The sequence below is a fragment of the Labrus mixtus genome, chromosome 11 (genome assembly GCF_963584025.1).
Source record: "Labrus mixtus chromosome 11, fLabMix1.1, whole genome shotgun sequence".
NCBI classification, from domain to species: Eukaryota; Metazoa; Chordata; class Actinopteri; order Labriformes; family Labridae; genus Labrus; species Labrus mixtus.
In genome coordinates, this window is record NC_083622.1 from 14,864,355 (window position 1) to 14,882,861 (window position 18,507).

The window sequence follows — 18,507 nt, forward strand, 5'->3', positions numbered from 1 at the left end:
CAAGCCGACATGCTCTTCCTCAGATGCGAAAATGTATTTGTGGATCACATTTAAATACACATAGACATGACCCACCACAGCTGAAATCCATAATTTTTATTTCCTACATGCCTGTACATGTGTCATCTCGTTTACTAACACATAAAATCCTACAGAATGCCAAATGTGGTCAAACACTACTCTGTGAATGTCTTTATTAGCTTAGCATAATTTGGCAGATACATTCATTTTCCCCATGTGGAGATAACTTGCGATATGTTGGGTGAAATGTCTTGACATCCGTTGATAATAATGAAATGTGGTTAAGATTTGTGTTGCAGAAAGAGAGATCATATTACCGTTTACCGCTAATCTCACCATCATCAGGTCAAAATTGTACTTTGTCAAACGTCCATCCATCCATTACCCTTATCCATCCCCTTATCCAGTCTGGGATCGCGGGGGGTGCCAACTGTTATTGGGCGAGAGGCTGAGAACACCCTGGACTGGTTGCCGGTCAATCACAAGGCTGGTTTATGGAGACAGACAGGCAACCACAATCACAATGATACCTACAGGCCATTTAGAGTCACCAGTTAACCTAACGAGCATGTCTTTGAACTGTGGAAAGAAGCTGGGAGAACATGCAAACTTCACACAGAAAGGCAGGGGCCCTCTTGCTATGAAGCGACAGCACTAAAACACTGCACCACACTCACACTCACCGGTATGTGCTGGTCGACAAATCTTTAAAGCCTCAAACACTCAGCCTTAATGTTAAACGTGTTAATTATAATGCCATGCTAAATATTAGCATGTTAGCTTTATCGCAGGGATCTTGTTAGCATGCTGTTGCTGTAATTTTTTTAATTTTCATTTGGGAGTCACAAGACTTAGGATAGGTGTGTGTAAGAGAGCACAAATAACTTGTATCATCAATTACCTTGTATGGATCTCATTCTTTACAGTATAACTAAGTCTGAGAGTTTACTGCAATTGAATAATTGACCCTTAAATAAAATGGATCTTCACTTTCACCATCGCCTGCTTCCACCGTGGTGATTGGGGATTCCATCGTCCAGGGGCTCTCGCTCACCTCCCACGGCACTGATGCACCTGCCACACTCCTAGAGGCTTGTCCACCCAGCTACACCTTTTCTTTTTCCTGCAGAGAGGGAAAGAGAGGCGGTGGAACAGCTGCTATCTATAAAGAGGCACTGAAAAGTAGGGACATAGATTTTGGACTTTGTTCGTTTGAATACAATGCAACACTTTTAAACTGTAAGCCACATATTCTGGCAGTGACAGTATACAGAGCCCCCAACTTAGTTTTCTCTGAAAGGTGCTATATAAATAAAGTTTGATTTGATTTGATTTGATTTGATTTGATTTGATTTGATTTGATTTGATTTGATTTGATTTGATTTGATTTGATTTGATTTGATGTGATGTGATGTGATTTGATTTGATTTGATTTGACTAGACCAGAGAAGTCACCTGTTCTCATTCCATTTAAGTAGTTTCTCTCCCTCCTTTGGGTGTGTTCACAGAAATATGTTCATGATTACTGATGTGCAGGAATTCACAAAGTGTCTGACAATGACTTTGAGGCATTTTTTAGATAATGAGTCTCCTTGCCCTGACTACATTTCTCAGAAATGTACACGGAAGTATTTTTACTGACTGGTAAATGTACACGGAAGTTTTTTTACTGACTGGTAATATCCATACTTAAAGCTGTCATGTCACAGTTTCTCATTTGCAGTTCAGAAGGAAGACACAATCAGACAGGCAGGAGATAATCTCAGGTGGGCATTTTCTATCCTCTTTAAGAAGACAAAAAAAAAAAGAAATTTCAAAAATAAAAAATGTGTATATTCTAGCAACTTTTATTTCATCTCAGTAAACCTTGAAAAAATCTCAAATTTCTAATTTTTAATTGACGTCTGGTCCAAGGAGTGCTCCAAGGATGAAGGGCTTCATTTTCCTTCTAGTGACCTTCGCAGTTTCATCAGTTTTACCCCAAGAACAGGTATGAGTTATTTATTTATTTTATTGGTATTGCCGTCAACTTAAGATGTATTTAATGATATTCTCACAATAAACTAGGACTCATTTTCTTAACTGAGTTACAACCTGTAGTTGAATCCAGTCACTACTCGGATTTTAAAACACACTTGGGAAATATTGAAGAATCCTGAACACAGAGTTTCAATTTGAACACTTTTTATATGAATATACTGACAAAGTAGTGATGTTCATCAATAACCTGCATAGACAGCGCAGTGATGCTGTTTCTTATATTTTTCTTATACCTCCTTAATATTTCTCTTCTTGCTGATTTATAGCTTCTAGCCACTTTTTAGAGTCGGGTGTTTCTAAACCCAAAGGTTGGGGGTTCGATCCCCAGCTACTGCAGCAACATGTCAGATGATTCCTTGGGCAAGACACCTAACCCCGAATTGCTGCCGTTGCTTCGTCTGCGGTGTATGAATGTGTATGAAGCGGATTAGTTACTTCTAATGGACACTATACATAGCAGCCTCTACCATCAGTGTGTAAATGTGTAGGTGTGTCATGCGGTGTAAAAGCGATTTGAGTAGTCAAAAAGACTAGAAAAACTTTATATAAGCTCAAGTCCAAATAAAATTCATGTTGTTTTTCTGTAATCTAATATGCCCAGATTTGTTTTTTGTGTGTGTTTTTTGACAGAGTGAATCAGAAATAGTGGGTAAGCTTATTTGATATTCTTCATTGGATAAATGAATTACAGGAATCTTTTAATATTCATTGTTACATATTGGAACCATGTCTTCTGTGTTTGTAGATATCGGGGAAGATAAGGACATCGCAGCAGCAAACAAGGGTAAAAACATAACATCACTGTATCTTTATAAATGACCTCACAGTGGGAACTTCTTCTGTGAAAGAACACTTTCAGTTATTGTGATCAAAAAGTCACCCACTTCTTATTCTTTATCTTAGATTTACAACATGATGATATCAAGGTGAGTTTAGTACTTCTCTAATACTGTAATTCATTCAAATGACATACTGTATGTGTGTTTATTTCCTCTAATAATCTTTTTGATTTTTGTAAATCTTAGAAATACGACATTCAACGGAGTGCTACTAATGACGATGACTATCTGTGGCCAATCCCAGTCCCTTATCTTTTGGACAGCAGCCTCGGTAAATATCATTTTTTATTGGATAATAACCTTCAGTATTTGTAGGTGTGTGAGGGAGGGGCACACTTGTGGGATGAGCCCTCAAAGTGGCTGCACTGCTTATGGAAGTTATAGAAATATAATGCTCAAGTCTACAGGAGGAAATAATGTTCAGTCATCACGAAGCCAAACAAGCCGTTTGCTAGAATTGATAAAATTCCTGTTAGGAACTTTAACTTTGTTTAGATTTTGGCGCCCCCCTGTGGACAAAACAGAACAACTTTTTTCTTTGCTTATTTTGTCCTTCATGTGTAAGCAGTGTTTTAACAGTCACAAAACCTGCTCTAATAACAGTGGTCTGTATCACTCATCAGGAATCTTTGCAGAGACTGTTGAACCATTGTGCTGATAATAAATTAATCTGACACCTACCCCCAAGCAGCGTTTTCAGGCATTCACTACAACAACATAGAGATCATCAAACTTGTCACTGATGGTCTTGTTTACCTTTGTGGGTCATAAATAATTATCACTATTAATATTAGCCTGTTTCATGCTTAACCCTCCTCACAGGAACTTCAAGGTTAGAGATGTTAATATACACAGTGCTAACACAATGCAGGTGTGCAAAACCATCACCCATGCCAGTCTGACCGAATACACAAAAGGGATTTGTGTTAAAAGCGCCATAACCTGTCCTCCAAAGTGTGTTCTCTGGTGAGATGAACCCTCTTAATGGGGTGCAGGATTCCACAATTTTTGGAAATCAAAAGAGAAATTCGGCTTTAGAGAGTGGAGAGATGAGTTGGCTAGGATTGCTTCTTGTGAACAGCTAATCTACAAAATGAACAATAACTTAATCCTTTATCCTTTAATCAGAATCAGAATCGGGTTTTATTGCCAAGTACATTTACACATACAAGGAATTTGACTTGGTGTATTGGTGCTAAACAATTAACAGGGAAGTAAAGCAGAACTAGCAACAACTTAAATATTACAGTATAAGAAGCTATTACGATATATAAAATAGAATTTAAAAATATAAAAAATTAAAAACACAAAATGTACAAAAGGTGCAATGTGAGAAAAAACTACAAACTTACAGTGTATGTAACCTACTCACACAGTGCATGTAAAGAAAATAAAGTCCAGTGGGTGTCAATGTTACACATAAAGAACAGTTTGCATTACTCTGATGTTTTTCTGACTGTGGGTGTGATGAGAGTCTGGGTTATGTGGGAGGAGGGGGAAGGGCACTACCTATCTGGAAATGATGGGTGGAGATGATCATAATGATATTTGATGTTTAAAGGAAGACTGTGCAACATTTACACATAATAGCAGAAATAGTGTGAGGCGCGAGTCCTGCTGGCTGTGCTGTATTTACATCTTGTTTACACGGACGGGACGGCCGGGTGGCTCATCCCCTTGCATATAAAAGCTGTTTAAGTGAGGGTTTTGAGAAAATAAGAATAACAATCACTTCTTTTATGAATTTCACATAGGCGTTTTTAGATCATGGTCATTCCTTGTAAATTTACGTTCAATGTGAAACTATGAGCTAACTAAAGAGCGCTAACATAAGCCTGCTAACACAGCAACGCACGCCACAGGGGATTACAGCTTAAGCCAAGGACATTTTTGACCGCCGCTGTCTCTTAAGGGTGCTTAATCATGGTGCATTCAATTTGATAACTCCTTTGCGCAAATGCGGTGGGAGGGGGATTGGAAGTGTGTCGCTTGAGGAGAGCGGAGGCTTCACTGTGGCGGATATGTCGCCAAACAGCATTGTGTTTTGGTCTCATGCTGGTGCTCAAGGACGACATCTACTGGATCAAAAAGTTACACATTCTTCATTGAATGCTCAGTCCAGTTCTGTACTTCATGTAACAATAGGCTAAGTGAATGACTATGACATATGACTTTGAGATATGAGAATTTGTGATAAGTATTGCCACGATTTGTGTGAATTTCTTCTTTTTCATTGTTTTTATTTCCATGTTTTGTTGGCTTGTTTTTAGTCTTGGATTGAAATTTGTACATATAATTTGTGAATTTGTGGTGTATGTTAAAGCTGTAAAAAACAATGAAAAACATAATGGTAAAAAAGTGCCATAACATTCACACAGCATAGCATACTATCTACTAACTGATTTTAACTTTCATTTCTTTGTTCCTTCCTTGACACGATTCCCATGAACAACGGAAGACTTGAATGCGAAAGGCGTGATCATGAAAGCCTTTGACCAGTACAGACTGAAGTCATGCATTGACTTTGCAGAATGGGACGCTGAGAACTATTACATTAAAGCCCAAAAGTTAAACGGGTATGTATGGTATTTTGGTTTGATGTTTTGGTAACACTTAACAAAAAGGTACACACATTTTGCATAGCTATATGGACTATGGCAAATAAAACTAACTGTTAATAATTAGTTAACTGGTATATAGTGAGTAACTCTAGGGCTCAAAGAGATTTATAAGTCTATAAAATGTGAAGGGGAGTTCCTCACTGTCAAACCAATACCTAATGGTTAACTAGTAGACTTCCTCATGGTTCCCTCGTTACTATGCAAAATGTTTTGAAGTTTTACCAATTTTTTCTTATTACTCCATCTTTAGCTCTCTCATTGTCCACCTAAATATAAGACCACAGTAGAGCCAATAAAGACATTCACAGAGTTGTGTTTGAACATATTTGGCATTCTGTATGCATCTATGTATGTGTTAGTAAATGAGATGGCACATGTTCAGGCATGTAGGAAATATGGATGTTTGATATAATACCTTTTCTTGTTCATTAAGACAGTTCTTTCACATACAGAACATCGTGAACTTGTAAACAGGCTTTGGTAAAATACTGCTTACATATATATATAGCTTATTCAATGACAGGTGCTTTTTTTCCTCCTTTTTAGATGTTTTTCGTATATCGGACGAGTAATACCCAATGGCCAAGATCTCTCCATCGGGCGGTTCTGTGATGGAATTTCCACTGTTGAACATGAGTTCCTTCATGCTCTTGGCTTTTCCCATGAACAGAGCAGATATGACAGAGACAATTTTGTGACCATTAATTTCGAGAACATCCAAACAGGTTTCATTATAAAACCTCTATTCTTACACTCCTGATCTTTATATGAGTTATATCCAGGTGTACCTGCATGGGGCCTAGAAGGGGTTTACAAATGATTAAAAAAATAACTACCTAACTTTGTAATACATTAATGAAGTGCAGCCTTTGTCTGACAATAAAGATGTCATTCTTAAAAAATATTTCTTAATATCGCCATATTATTAACAGTATTTCTGTTGGTTTCAACTTTAATTTGTCAATTCACAACAAAAAATCTTGCATTTATGAAGTTTAGTTATATTTTATAACTCGACTAGTGAATTACTCTTGAACCATCTCTGCTCTGGTTTTAATGCAGTTTACTGCAGCTGACTTTTATGTGTCATCAAGGTTTCGAGAATAACTTTAAAAAAGTCAGCAGTGAAGACAGCACCACCAACGGAGTCCCATATGACTACTTCTCTGTGATGCATTATGGGGAAGATTTTTTCACCAAAGGAAATGGGTCGACAATAACAACCAAAGATCCCAAATTCCAGTCCGTGATTGGTCAAAGACTGGAAATGAGTCCCAGTGATGTCAAGGAGCTGAACCTGCGCTACCAATGCAGTAAGTGCATCCATCAAGTCAAAGTTATGCAATAATACTTCCTCCACCACAGGCTATTTCATGGAACCAGGGTCTAAATGTATTCTATACACTGAGCCTTAAAGACACATCATCATCCCCATTTCACAAAAAGGGGTGCATTTCAGTGGTTCACAAAATTGCTTCAAATGGTCAGTTAATCAGCCTGTCACTTATTTGGCAAAGGTTCAAGGGATTTTAGTGACTGAAGGTATTGTAGAAGGAATTATTGTGGTCATGGTCAGCAAAAGCTGAGCTTTTCTCCAATGTTTTGAATTTTGACTGCAGTACCCATTTTAAACACTAGGTGTTAAGAGTTACATATTGCTCCTTTGATTACGCATATTTCTACATATACATTTATGCTTGAATAGCTGTGATACATCATTTAGTAGCTAGCTGAGAAGATTTAGTATTTTGACATGAAATACCCAAGTCAATTGATATTCTGCAATCCTGTGTTCTTGATTCCCCTCTACAGACTCGACCATTGCCTTTAAGATGTACTGTGGCTTCTCTAATGGAAACATGTGTCAAATGACTAGCTGTTCACAGAGCAACAAAGGCTGGAAAAAGTCCAAATATGTTGCTGCTGGTCCTACTTCTGACCACACCAATCTACCTGGTGGTGATGGTACACAATCTGTTGGTAAGATTGTTAAGAGTAAAAGTATGCTGCAGTTCAGTGAAATTAAATTATTAAGTTTTAATGATATTTTCAGAGGGCTAGACATCGTGCTCATTATATTTTTATTGAGGGGGATATTGGGGTACTTTATAGTTTAAAAAACTTTTTCCGAAGAAGCCTTTTGAAAAGTCAGATTGCCTTTTGGATCCAGCTGTGAAACACTTTAGAAAAATCAAGTAAACACATCCAGGGTTAGGGTTAAACACTTTAAATTCAAGCAAAAACAAATGTGGCACAGCCTGAGTTGGATACACAAAGGAAAGCAGATTGAACCAACATTATTTGAGAAACAGCGAAACATAACTTCTGCTAGCTAGCAGGTGCCTGCCAGTTGTAGCTTATGTTAGCCAGAGGCTCACTTCACAAAACAGACATGACTTTTCCTATTAGTGCAGGTCATTCAGCTTGTCATTTTTTCATCATCCTTGTCACCCTCCGTGTGTTGCATCACAATGTTGTTTATAATGTTAGCATCCTCATTGCTAGCAATTAGCAGCTTGTGATCTTCGCAAACTTGACTTGGTCCACAAAAAGCTGAATAGCACAAACCTATTTTGCTGAAACGATTCATCACTACCTACCTAGATCCTAGAAGTTTGAGCTACTTATTTGATGTTTTCCAATATATTCAAACTCTCTTGCAACTACACAAACTCACCAATTAAATGACACCATAAGCAGCCCAGGCTTACACTGTGGCTGTCACTCTCATTGGTGGAACTGTATAACATATATTATACAAAAAAAGTTCCTAAAAAAAATGTAATCACATAATTACAAGGGGGAGAGCACAGACAATAAAAACTGGATGTTATTGAAGCTCCCCATAAGTTAAGTCCAACCAGGAGCTCCCCCTACTGACTGGATTTGGTTAAGGTCATTTAACCAACCTCCTCCATGTTAACAGATTGGACATGGGTCAAACTACAAAATCAAAACACGTCAAGTAATTTTTTTCTCAAACATGGCTTCTGACAATTTTATTTATTTGAATGCTGATCTATGTACAAGGGTTCAATTTGAGATGTTTAGTTTATATTAGTCATTTGATGCAATAAAAAGTGTGTGCACCATATTTGCACCATACTGGGAGCTTAAGGGCCATCCATAAAATATTAACTCCTTGCAAAAACATTATTTTTCAAACAGCTACAAGCAGTTACTTCATGCATGCAAGCACTGCATCAGGTAAGGAGGGAGACTCAGCCAGGCTGGAGACGAAGAGGATGAGTCCCAGTAGGGAATGTAACATTCAGTGTCTCCAGTTCCACTACTACCACAGTGGGAATGAGTCAGACGAGCTTAACATCTGGATCAGAGAGTTTGAAAGTGAAAATGACTTGAAAGGAACCGTCCGCCTCATGGGACAGATCACTGGTAATGTACAGCTGTATGATTATCTGTTCGGTTTTAAGACTGATGAAACTTGAATTGATATGATATATGCCCTCTTATACTCACATAATAAAATTTAGTAATCAAAAAACTCTTCCTCAAGGTCCACCAAAAACTCACTGGCAGCTCAAGCATGTTTCCCTGAACGCCACCAAGCACTTCCAGGTGGAGTTTGAGGCTCGTAAAGGAGCAGGAACTTCTATGGGCGGATTCTCCATTGATGACATCAACCTGTCAGAGCTTGAATGTCCACATGTCACACTGCAGTTTGATGATTTTGAGAAACTTTTGAACACTAGTGCCTATGGAACCACACTGTACAGCCCGCGGCAGTACTCCACTCGCGGCTATGCTTATGTTGTTGGGATTAAGCTGTATGAGGACTTTTTCGGCTTGTTTGTGCAACTCAGGTCTGGTAAATATGACGACCATCTGGTGTGGCCTGTCCCACATAGGCATGTGACCTTCCAAATGGTGGATCAGACCCCAAACATCCAGCAACATATGTCAAAGCAAAGGGGTATCACCAGTGACATGAGTACATCTTTCTCTGGTAAGAAATGTATATATCTTTAGCACACTTTAACAGAACTTCCTCTCTGAATATTTACACTCAGTGTTTCATATGATTCCATTTACAGGCATCCTTAACTGGGGCAACCCACGTTTGCACGGAACTTCATTTGTAGATGGGAATAATGAGACCATCTATACTGGACCATTGCTTGGCCGAACTTATTTTGCAGATTTGGAAGAATTGAAAACTAGACAATTCCTGAAGGGAGGGAGTGCTGTTTTCACCTTCACCTTCCAAGGCAGGCTAACAAAAATGTTTTATTTATCTACTAAACATGATCACATAAATATTCGGCAAGAAACTTCACTCAAAATTCTGTGTGCAACACTACTTACAATTTCTTCTTTTGCTAGATATCACAACTCTGGTAAATGGAAGTACGCTGCCATGTCCTGAATTGAGACAAGTGCCAATGAGACCTCCTTCAGATCCAGATGTAGGCCCATGCATATCAGGGTAGGTCACTAGCTTATTAGTAAAACAGCTTAAAATATTTTCAATTAGCATTAGAATGTCCCATAATATGCCATTTATATTATGCTTTACAGTTTAGACAGTTATGACTCCTATCTTTATATTTAGGGTTAGGGTTATTGAGAGAAACAAGCTTTAAAGTCACATATTATGCAAAACACACTTTACCATTTTTTCAAACACTAATTTGTGTCCTAATATATGTGAGAAAAGACCATCCTCTCTGTCTTTTACCTGCTCCACCATTCAAAAAATGTGTGCTCAAACAGGCCGTTTGGAGATTTTCCCTTTGTGACATCACAAAAGGCAGTAATGCCTCCCCCTGGCGGGTGAGACTCCCAGAGCTAGGTGTTTGTTTTGCCCTCTGAGCCCGCCTTCTCACCGTTAACAATAGAGCACGGTGCAAGAAAGCACGACCTACCCAAGAACCTTCCAGAGCGGGGCGTGGTGGAACACAGCTCATTTGCATTTAAAGCTACAGACATGGAAACAGCCTTTTCTGAGCAGGGCGGAAATAGAGGGGTTTATATGCATGATCAAATATAGGATCAGAGTGGGTTTTGGCAAGTGACAAAAAGACACAGACATGTTTTGGGGAGCTCTGAAATTTATTTAAACTTGTTATTTAGGACAATAATATGTGACTTTTAAGTCCAGAGAGCATTCAAAATCAAATGCACTCGCAAAAGTTTTTTAAAAAAAGGCATTTGTTTATTTTCTTATATTTGCTTCATTCATGAATTTGCACCAATTCTCTCCTGAAAGAATTTGTTGTTGTTGTTTTTTTGTTTCTGTGGGTTTGCCCTTTTCACTTACCAAAAGTTGACCACCATCAAAAGCAAAGAAAGGTGATTGATAGGAAAGCTCTTTCCTTCACCTATGAAAAAGTTTTGAGTTTGATCGGCTGCCCTCAGGGGGATACTATAGAATATCTGTGGAAAATAAAATGATTTATTAGGGGTTATTTTATACCAAATACATTGAATGTGGTCACAAAGTACAGAAAACCTTAATATGAGTCTTCTAATATGCACTTACTGCTATTTAAGTTGTGATTTGTATCACATGGACATGGTTGTGTTTATAACTTCCTGGTTGACAAAGACCTGACTCAGCTGAACAATAAAGTGTATTCTTCTTTTTTTTTCTTCAGGACCCCTCCTCCAAAGACGACCATAGACATGTAATTACATTTTCTCATATTTCAAATGTACACAGTAAATATGTCTGCTGTAAAATCAGTGAGCTTGTGAAGTGTCATTTCAAGTTGTTGAGACAAATCCAGCTCATAATTTTTGGCACTGATTTTGAATTAGGTATCAACATTTGATTTATTTTCTTTTGTTCTACGCATTTTACAGGATCATGGGTGGGAGGATAGGTCCTCCCACCCATGATCCTCCTTTTACAACTGATGAATGGTATTTAGATTCAATCACATTTCAAACGTTCACTATGATGGCACAATGTATTGTTTGCAGCAGCTCTTCATAACATGCAAGCTCAGCAGCGTTTATAGCCTTTTTAGTTATCAAATTAATCAGTTTGTATTTAAAAAAGTGCTGCATTGATATCAAAATACAATTTTAAATTGCCTTCAAATGATGCGATGCATTTTACAGGATCCATCCCACCACCCATCGTCCTCCTAGAACAACAGATGAATGGCATTTAGATTCAATCACATTTCAAACTTTTAGTATGTTGGTAAAACAGTGAGCTTGTAAAGTGCCATTTCATCCACTCATTGCATAAACACCTTGTATGTTTATATCAAGCGATAGAAATATATTTTGGAAATTCACTGAGGATATTATCACAGGGGTGGCAGTAGCTCAGTCTGTGGGGACTTGGGTTGGGAATGTGGGCCAGTTACAGAATGAAAACCGGAATTTCCCTCAAGGATTTAATAAAGTATGTAAGAAATAAAAATAAAAAAACCTTATAACAAGATCTGAGCTGTAATTTTGAGAGGGTGCAGCAGTGTATTCTTTGCAACCTGCTTTTTTTCTTCTACATTTCTGAAAATGTGCAATAACCACTCAAGTACAGTACATTGATTTTAATTAAGCATGACATCTGGTTTGTGTTTGACTTAAATATGATGCTTTGCATTTTACAGGATCCATCCCACCACCCATGGTCCTCCTACAACACCAGATGAGGACAAGTAATGACATAAACTCACATTTCCCTCTTGAAGTGTTTTGTTAGCTCAAATATATTTGCTGTCAAGCCTCATTTAATGCTGTAAAGACATCGCCAGTTAAAAACCTCTCTGTATTAACATATGACACAGAAAACAAACTAATAATTCATCATTTAAAGAAGGCCAAAGTAGCTGTATATGAATTACTTGTGTAAAAAAAGAAAATGTGGTGCATTCATTTTCTAAATGTATTTATTTTTTTTGCCTTAAAATGTTGCACTATATTTTTCAGGCTCCCTCCCACCACCTTTGGTCCTCCTACAACAACAGATGACAGGTGACGCAGTGGAGCATTTTTCATAGCATCATGCAGCATCTGTCATAAAACTTGAGTGGATCATTTATTTATTTATTGTCTTTCCCTTGCTACAGCATTTTTGGCTTCGCTCCTGGTTTGGCGTCCTGCCCTGTCCTCACCTTCCTGCTTGCACTGATGCTCCTGATACGTTGATGTGCATCTTGTACCGTCCTTCTACTGCATATGGAAGAGACCATTGAATGTGCCTGAGTAGATCATGACAAAGCTCATGCAAGCAACAAAAAGTTGTAACTTGTAACGGCTGTAACGTTTCTAATGAAGGAGAAGGCTGCAGTGAGTTCTGAACAGTTTGTAGTTACTGATCAGGGATATATTGAACACAAGCTACCACATGGAAGATTGATTTTTATTTTATTTTGGTGATGGGATCATGTTTCTTTTAGTCTTTTATGAATAGTTCTTGAAATCTGTTCAGTAAGTTGTTGGGGATTCGTGCTATGCTCTGTTCTGTTGCTATGCACTTTTAAAAACATTGTGTCTTGCGGAAATAAATAAAAACAGGCAAACACAATAATGTGTATATTAAATGAATCTTTAAGCATTTAACACAGTTCAAACGTCATAAATATGTGTAAACATGGAACTAGTGTTCTTCTGTTTCCACTTATTTTTAACAAGGTGTAAGTGATGGGTGTGTGCATTTAGCCTCGAGTCTTGCCACTTTGACATTTGTTTTCAGAAACATGCTCAACACTGAAGAATGGAAACCACTGCAAATAGGACACAAGCAAGAATGTAGTAATGTTGCATGTTGTTGGTATGAAGAAAAATCACCTTGCAACACTCCAGTCCCTTTGTTTTGTTGAAAATGGTGATCAAGTGCAATCCTCTCGTTCACCATTATCCACCAAGTCATTTAAAAAATAATAATTAAAACACATTTTCTAAATTAAGTATTTAAAAAAAACCTGACATGGTCATTAGACCTGGATATAATTATTTGCATGGTATCAGCCAATCAGTGTTAGTGTACATCCTCAGAGGTCTTGTATGATTGAGATACACATAAATGTGAAGTGCTAAAGGATCCATCCTGAGAGTCCTGACCAGGTCAGGCTTAAGTCATATAAATAACATTTATATCACATAACTCCTGGAATAGAAAACATCACCACATCCAGCTTTTACAAAAAGTAATGACATTTATTTAAACCCATCAGTCATGATCACCATATATTATTTCTAACCACTTTTCACATCACATGATCTCATGCATCACTGATGCCCTCTGACATACACCTCTCTAGCCTCTGGGTATATGAAATACACCATAAGGGAAAGACATTTGTGCTACAGAATGTAGGCATGGCTTGGCCAGTCCTGGCTCCTTGGGTATTCGTCTTTGTCTCTCTGTCAGCCTCAGAAATCACAGTTGAAAGAGAGTCTCTGAGTCCAATTTATAAAACTTAGTCCAGGTTCCTGTGTGTCTCTGTGCCGGTCCAAGCTTGGCCTGCGAGCTCACTCCAGGCAGCCCTCTCCCAGCACGTCTAGCCGATGGTGACACCGAAGCCACACTGGAACTTGTGTTTGCGATGGTTGAGGAAAGCCCCTAAGGCTAGTGTGAGAGGCAGCGGCAATAACTTCTTTTCCAGAGTCGCCCCGACCACCCAATTGCTGTCAACAGTGCCTGGGGGGACAAAAGGTAAAGGAGTCCTTTTAAGAACAAACCTATATTTATTTTCTAATATTCAAACATTAGTTACTTCCCTTGTGTTGCCAGGAAACTATTCAGACCGTCTTTGTTTACCTTTAAAAAGCAGGTTAGCTTTGGGGACGTCCAGCTGGTAAGCCAAGGATGTTGTGGTCTCTTGCATCCGTGTGCTGGCTTCAAATTCAACTCCTATCTGCAGCTGTATATAAGAAAAGTTTAAGACTAGGTCGACATTTAATAGGGTATCCCTTAATAAAATACTCAATTCAAACATGTACACATAAAGAACGTGCTCTTAACAGCGACTCAAACAGGTTCAGAACGTACAACCGGAGAATTTAAGAACCGTTTTTATTTATACTTGAAAAGAAGGAGCCGTCTTTAAAGCTCATCTGCAGAATCTGAAACTAAAATAGTATTTGAGAAAGTTTAAGAGACAAACCATAAGTTAAAAAAAACAAACAGCTATGAACCTGTATTACTGTCAGTACCTGATCATTGGCTCTGTGATAGTATGTAGCATGAGCTCCTGCTCCTCCAAGAGTCAACGTAGCAACATAATTGTCACCTGCAGAGGAAAAAAATAGATTTTTAACATCTATGTTAGACAAGATAAAACGATAAAATGGAATCAGGCGTCCAGTTATACAAATATTGAACACATGACTGGTAAGTGAATTGGCTTGACATTACTTATAAAAGTGTAACAGCAGAACAAGATTGTAAAAAAAAAAAAAAAAAAAAAAAAAGATACTATTGAGATGTAATATCTCTTGCAGAGCATGGTTCAATAGACACAGGGTGGATCTTACCTGTGTACCTGCCCAGGAGGGAGGTGACAGCTCCTTCTTCCCCTGGTCTCCTATGGTACACCATTTCACCACCCAGAGCCAGTCCTGGTGTGATCGACTGGAGATAATGGGCCACCAAAATGCCTGAGGAGAAATAGTTTAAGCCAGTCTATTATGTATTAAGTTCAGTGCCTGTCTTTATATGTAAAATACATTTCATCCCTTCTTTTGGAAATTCTAGCATTTAGTGTTTTTTCTCTTCCAGGTCATTTTTTTATTTAAGCTGCACATCGTCCTTCTTACTACTTTGTTGTTTTGTCTATAAACTGCAACAATACTTTAAAACGCAAAAAAATGTCCTGAAGTCAAAGACGACAACTTAAAACTTCCAGTCAACTAAAATCCTTTCCCCTTATTAGAAAAAGTAGCAGCATACAAAACATTCAGGGAGCAACTCTTAGCATCAGGTAGCATATCAGGTAGCATCACTTAGAATGGCCCCTCTACGTTATCTTGTAACGTAAGCCTCTACAACCAGGATGCTCTTGGCAAAATGAAAAGAAGCACAACTTGGTAACACCACTTTCTACCTTAAGTAGACCCAGTGTTTCTGTAGTTCCAAAATGTCAACCAGGCTGAATAGTACTCTTTAAAGAGGTATGATTGACCAGCTAAAACAACTTTACTGAATTCATTATTTTTAATCTTGACCACAAGTATTGTGATAGCTTGTGAAAAATAAGGGGCTGGATTTTGTGTAATACAGCTAGAATTTAGACATATCAAAGACTGTATCATCAGATATTCTTTAATGAAAGGACTCAGTACAAGATGGGGGTTAGGGCTAAGGAGAAACAATCCCATCAATAATGTGTTTTTATCTCACTGAACAAACCCCTTAGTAGAACTCGTTAGTAGGATTTACCAACCTATACAAAAAAAAAAACATAATCATACCAGAGCCAACAAGTACATCTGGATTGCCGAGTGTCACAGCAGAAGTGAAGTCCTCGCCGCGATACTCCAAGTCACACTGCCAATTCACAAATTTTTGCTGCTGAGTCTGCAAAACAAAAAAGGAGATTTAAAAAAAAAAGAAAAAAAGAAAAAAAGTTGAGACTGTAATGAAGATGTCTGTAACACTGATCCTTTTATGTCAACATCTGAAGGCTAGTTTCCTCAACATCTCTACTTACCTGGATGGCTATTTTGGAGCGCACAGCAGAAGTGAGCTGGTGGATGATCTGAGCATTCAAGCTGCCAGTGTTGTCCATATCTCCAACAATGACTGGGAATGACTAAAAGGGAAATCAAACACGCTTTCAGGTGATGTAGATAACTCCTAAAGCCTCTAAGTAAGAGCTGTGGAGCAGTATTTATAATCACGTGAGCTCCTCGTGGGCAAGACGAGCCCTTTTAATAGAAAGATTCTGCAACGAAGCTCCGCCGGCAGAGGGGGGATTACTTCACCCCCCAGTTAAGGTAAGATGTCACAGGGGCGTAAAGTACCTTATAACAACTGACTAACTAGTAATTAAGTACCTTAAAACAAACTTTTGTTTTCATGTATTTGAAGTAAAAAAGGTTATTACATTTAAAAGGAACTATTTTACTTTCCATGAAACTAAAAGCAAGGTTGGAAAATTCAGTGTTGACAGAAAACCTGAATATTACTTTATATCAATGACAGCATAACACTGGTAATGAGGGACATGTCAAAGATTTGAAGCTTTATAAAGGTTTGACTTTGAGTCAAATGTTAGAATTGGTTGATGGAGCAAGATGAGAGAGTTTAACTCTTTTGTCTTCCTTATAATCAAATCAAAGAGAGCATTAAGACCATTAAGAATTAAGAAATGCATAAATACATATTCAGACTTCTACTATCACTGGGAGGAATCACAACCTACAGTTCAAATTGTCAACATCATTTGGTGTTGGGTTATTACCTCTGCTGGTCCAGTCTGTTTACTGCCCACGTAGGTGGAACCAAATCTATAACCGGATTCAGCCAGGGTGCTTAGCGTGACTGTATGGCTGACCTGGAAGTGGTTGCTCAGGCCTTTGTTGACCACTAACCGTACCCCTTCCATCTGCAGAGGGTACACCTCTACAGTAAGACAAAAAAAAACAAAAAACATGAGGATTTAAATGATTTCTTCTGAAAACGTCAACAAATATCAAGAATACACAAACCTTTTTTTTGAATTATGTAAGAGAAGTAATAGAACAGATTCTCTAACCTTTACATTTGCGGTGGCACTCCTCATAGGTTCCTGGGTTTGGGAGTGAGGACTCTGCATCTGCAGACGGTCCAGATCCTGATGTCGGAGGGACAGAAGACACTGCGGGCATAGTGAAGCCTGGAGGGACAGACACCAACCCTGGGACCCCTTGACTACCTCCAGCCGCAGCTGGGGCAGGACTGGGGGAGGTGGCAGCCAACACACTGCCCATACTCTGAGACTGTTACAGACTGGGAAAGAGATGGATGGCGTTTAATTTATTCATCAGATTCGTTAATTATATTAATGTAGTTTCATCAGACAGGTGTTGTCTTTCAGGCTCTTAAGATAATGCTTTAAAAATGTGATTCAGAGCTGAAGAGGTCACAAACTTGTAATGTTTGATAAACCATATTAGTATATTGATTATTATCGTATGCACATGGGCTCAGTAACTTGAATTAGCTCAATTACATTAATTCAGTAAGCAGAAACAGAACAGCAGGTTGGTTGTAGCTAAGGCCTTGTTAAATTAGACTTTCGACATATAAAAGGAAATTAAAACACTAGTATCCACGGGTTCAACAGTAGCTTGTGGTTACCGTGAGCGTCTATATTTGGATATTAGTCAAAAGCTTTTAAAGCTAAGGGCTGGCAGTGTTTAACCTGTCAAGGCTAAAGTTAGCTAGCATGGTTGGTTGTCAAGCTAGCTGGCTAGGTAGCCATGTGGAGACAACCACGAGATCTGTTCTCCTTCAAATGTTAATCTCGATCATTAGAAATACGACGAGGAACGAAGTGACAACATCTCTACTCTGCTCCTATTATTACATTATGTCTGTAATAGTACAATTTAGCAACTCACAGAGACGATTTGGTCCAGGGGTAGTTAAACACCGGTAAAGTTCACGACGTCGGTGACCGTAGTTGACATCTTACCCGCCTATTTCCTGTAACTCGTCCACGGATTGGCTGATTTACATCTAACCTCACACCCCATTGGCTGAAATAGCAGCTTGGACAGCCCACTCCGTGTGACGTATGTCGAGGGTTCATCCGCCTAACATTCATTTCATTGAATCGCTTGCTGAATGACATTCCAAGGGTACACCAATAAGAACCGTAGTGTTTGATATTTACAACATTTTAAAACTTGCATGCCATGTTTTATAAAAACAATAATCATATTTATGTGTACGAGCCTTTTATTTAAACATCGTATAAAAATAAATACCTTTAAAACACACTTAAAATATTGTAATTACTCGCAAATAACGGCATGTCTGCTAAAAGACATATTGAATATTAATTTTGCAGTAAAACTTT

General features: G+C 38.3%; 2 protein-coding genes across 4 annotated transcripts; one reads left to right on the forward strand and one right to left on the reverse strand.

Moving 5' to 3' along the window:
• Positions 1-1,644: 1,644 nt before the first annotated feature.
• LOC132983771 (meprin A subunit beta-like) lies at positions 1,645-13,028 on the forward strand. Of its 3 annotated transcripts, none has more exons than XM_061050231.1 (19): positions 1,645-1,787; positions 1,939-2,011; positions 2,692-2,710; positions 2,807-2,845; positions 2,965-2,987; positions 3,087-3,171; positions 5,359-5,476; positions 6,068-6,246; positions 6,616-6,834; positions 7,334-7,501; positions 8,690-8,917; positions 9,039-9,488; positions 9,577-9,750; positions 9,866-9,968; positions 11,140-11,169; positions 11,609-11,653; positions 12,109-12,156; positions 12,428-12,472; positions 12,568-13,028. In XM_061050231.1, the coding sequence occupies exons 2-19, from the start codon at positions 1,949-1,951 to the stop codon at positions 12,644-12,646; spliced, it is 2,115 nt and encodes a 704-aa protein (XP_060906214.1). In that variant the 5' UTR covers positions 1,645-1,787; positions 1,939-1,948; the 3' UTR covers positions 12,647-13,028. The 3 variants fall into 3 exon arrangements, with proteins under 3 accessions (XP_060906214.1, XP_060906216.1, XP_060906215.1); XM_061050232.1 differs by having other exon boundaries at positions 1,660-1,787; positions 1,936-2,011; XM_061050233.1 differs by lacking the exon at positions 11,609-11,653.
• On the reverse strand, positions 13,029-18,191 carry tomm40 (translocase of outer mitochondrial membrane 40 homolog (yeast)). Its single transcript, XM_061050241.1, has 9 exons — positions 18,047-18,191; positions 17,200-17,432; positions 16,906-17,066; positions 16,153-16,254; positions 15,914-16,019; positions 14,978-15,100; positions 14,657-14,733; positions 14,262-14,364; positions 13,029-14,141 (listed from the first exon to the last, which is right to left on the reverse strand). The coding sequence occupies exons 2-9, from the start codon at positions 17,411-17,413 to the stop codon at positions 14,002-14,004; spliced, it is 1,026 nt and encodes a 341-aa protein (XP_060906224.1). The 5' UTR covers positions 17,414-17,432; positions 18,047-18,191; the 3' UTR covers positions 13,029-14,001.
• Between the last annotated feature and the right edge of the window lie 316 nt (positions 18,192-18,507).

Bases quoted from the DNA above. Each gene is read 5' to 3' on its own strand.
- tomm40 (XM_061050241.1), bottom strand. From the start codon at position 17,413: ATGGGCAGTGTGTTGGCTGCCACCTCCCCCAGTCCTGCCCCAGCTGCG. The intron at 14,734-14,977 runs GTAAGATCCACC...TTTCCTCTGCAG, and splicing joins CCTCCTGGGCAGGTACACAG to GTGACAATTATGTTGCTACG. The intron at 14,142-14,261 runs GTAAACAAAGAC...TTGTCCCCCCAG, and splicing joins AGCTAACCTGCTTTTTAAAG to GCACTGTTGACAGCAATTGG.
- LOC132983771 (XM_061050231.1), top strand. From the start codon at position 1,949: ATGAAGGGCTTCATTTTCCTTCTAGTGACCTTCGCAGTTTCATCAGTT. The intron at 7,502-8,689 runs GTAAGATTGTTA...TTTTTCAAACAG, and splicing joins TGATGGTACACAATCTGTTG to CTACAAGCAGTTACTTCATG. The intron at 9,489-9,576 runs GTAAGAAATGTA...TTCCATTTACAG, and splicing joins CATGAGTACATCTTTCTCTG to GCATCCTTAACTGGGGCAAC.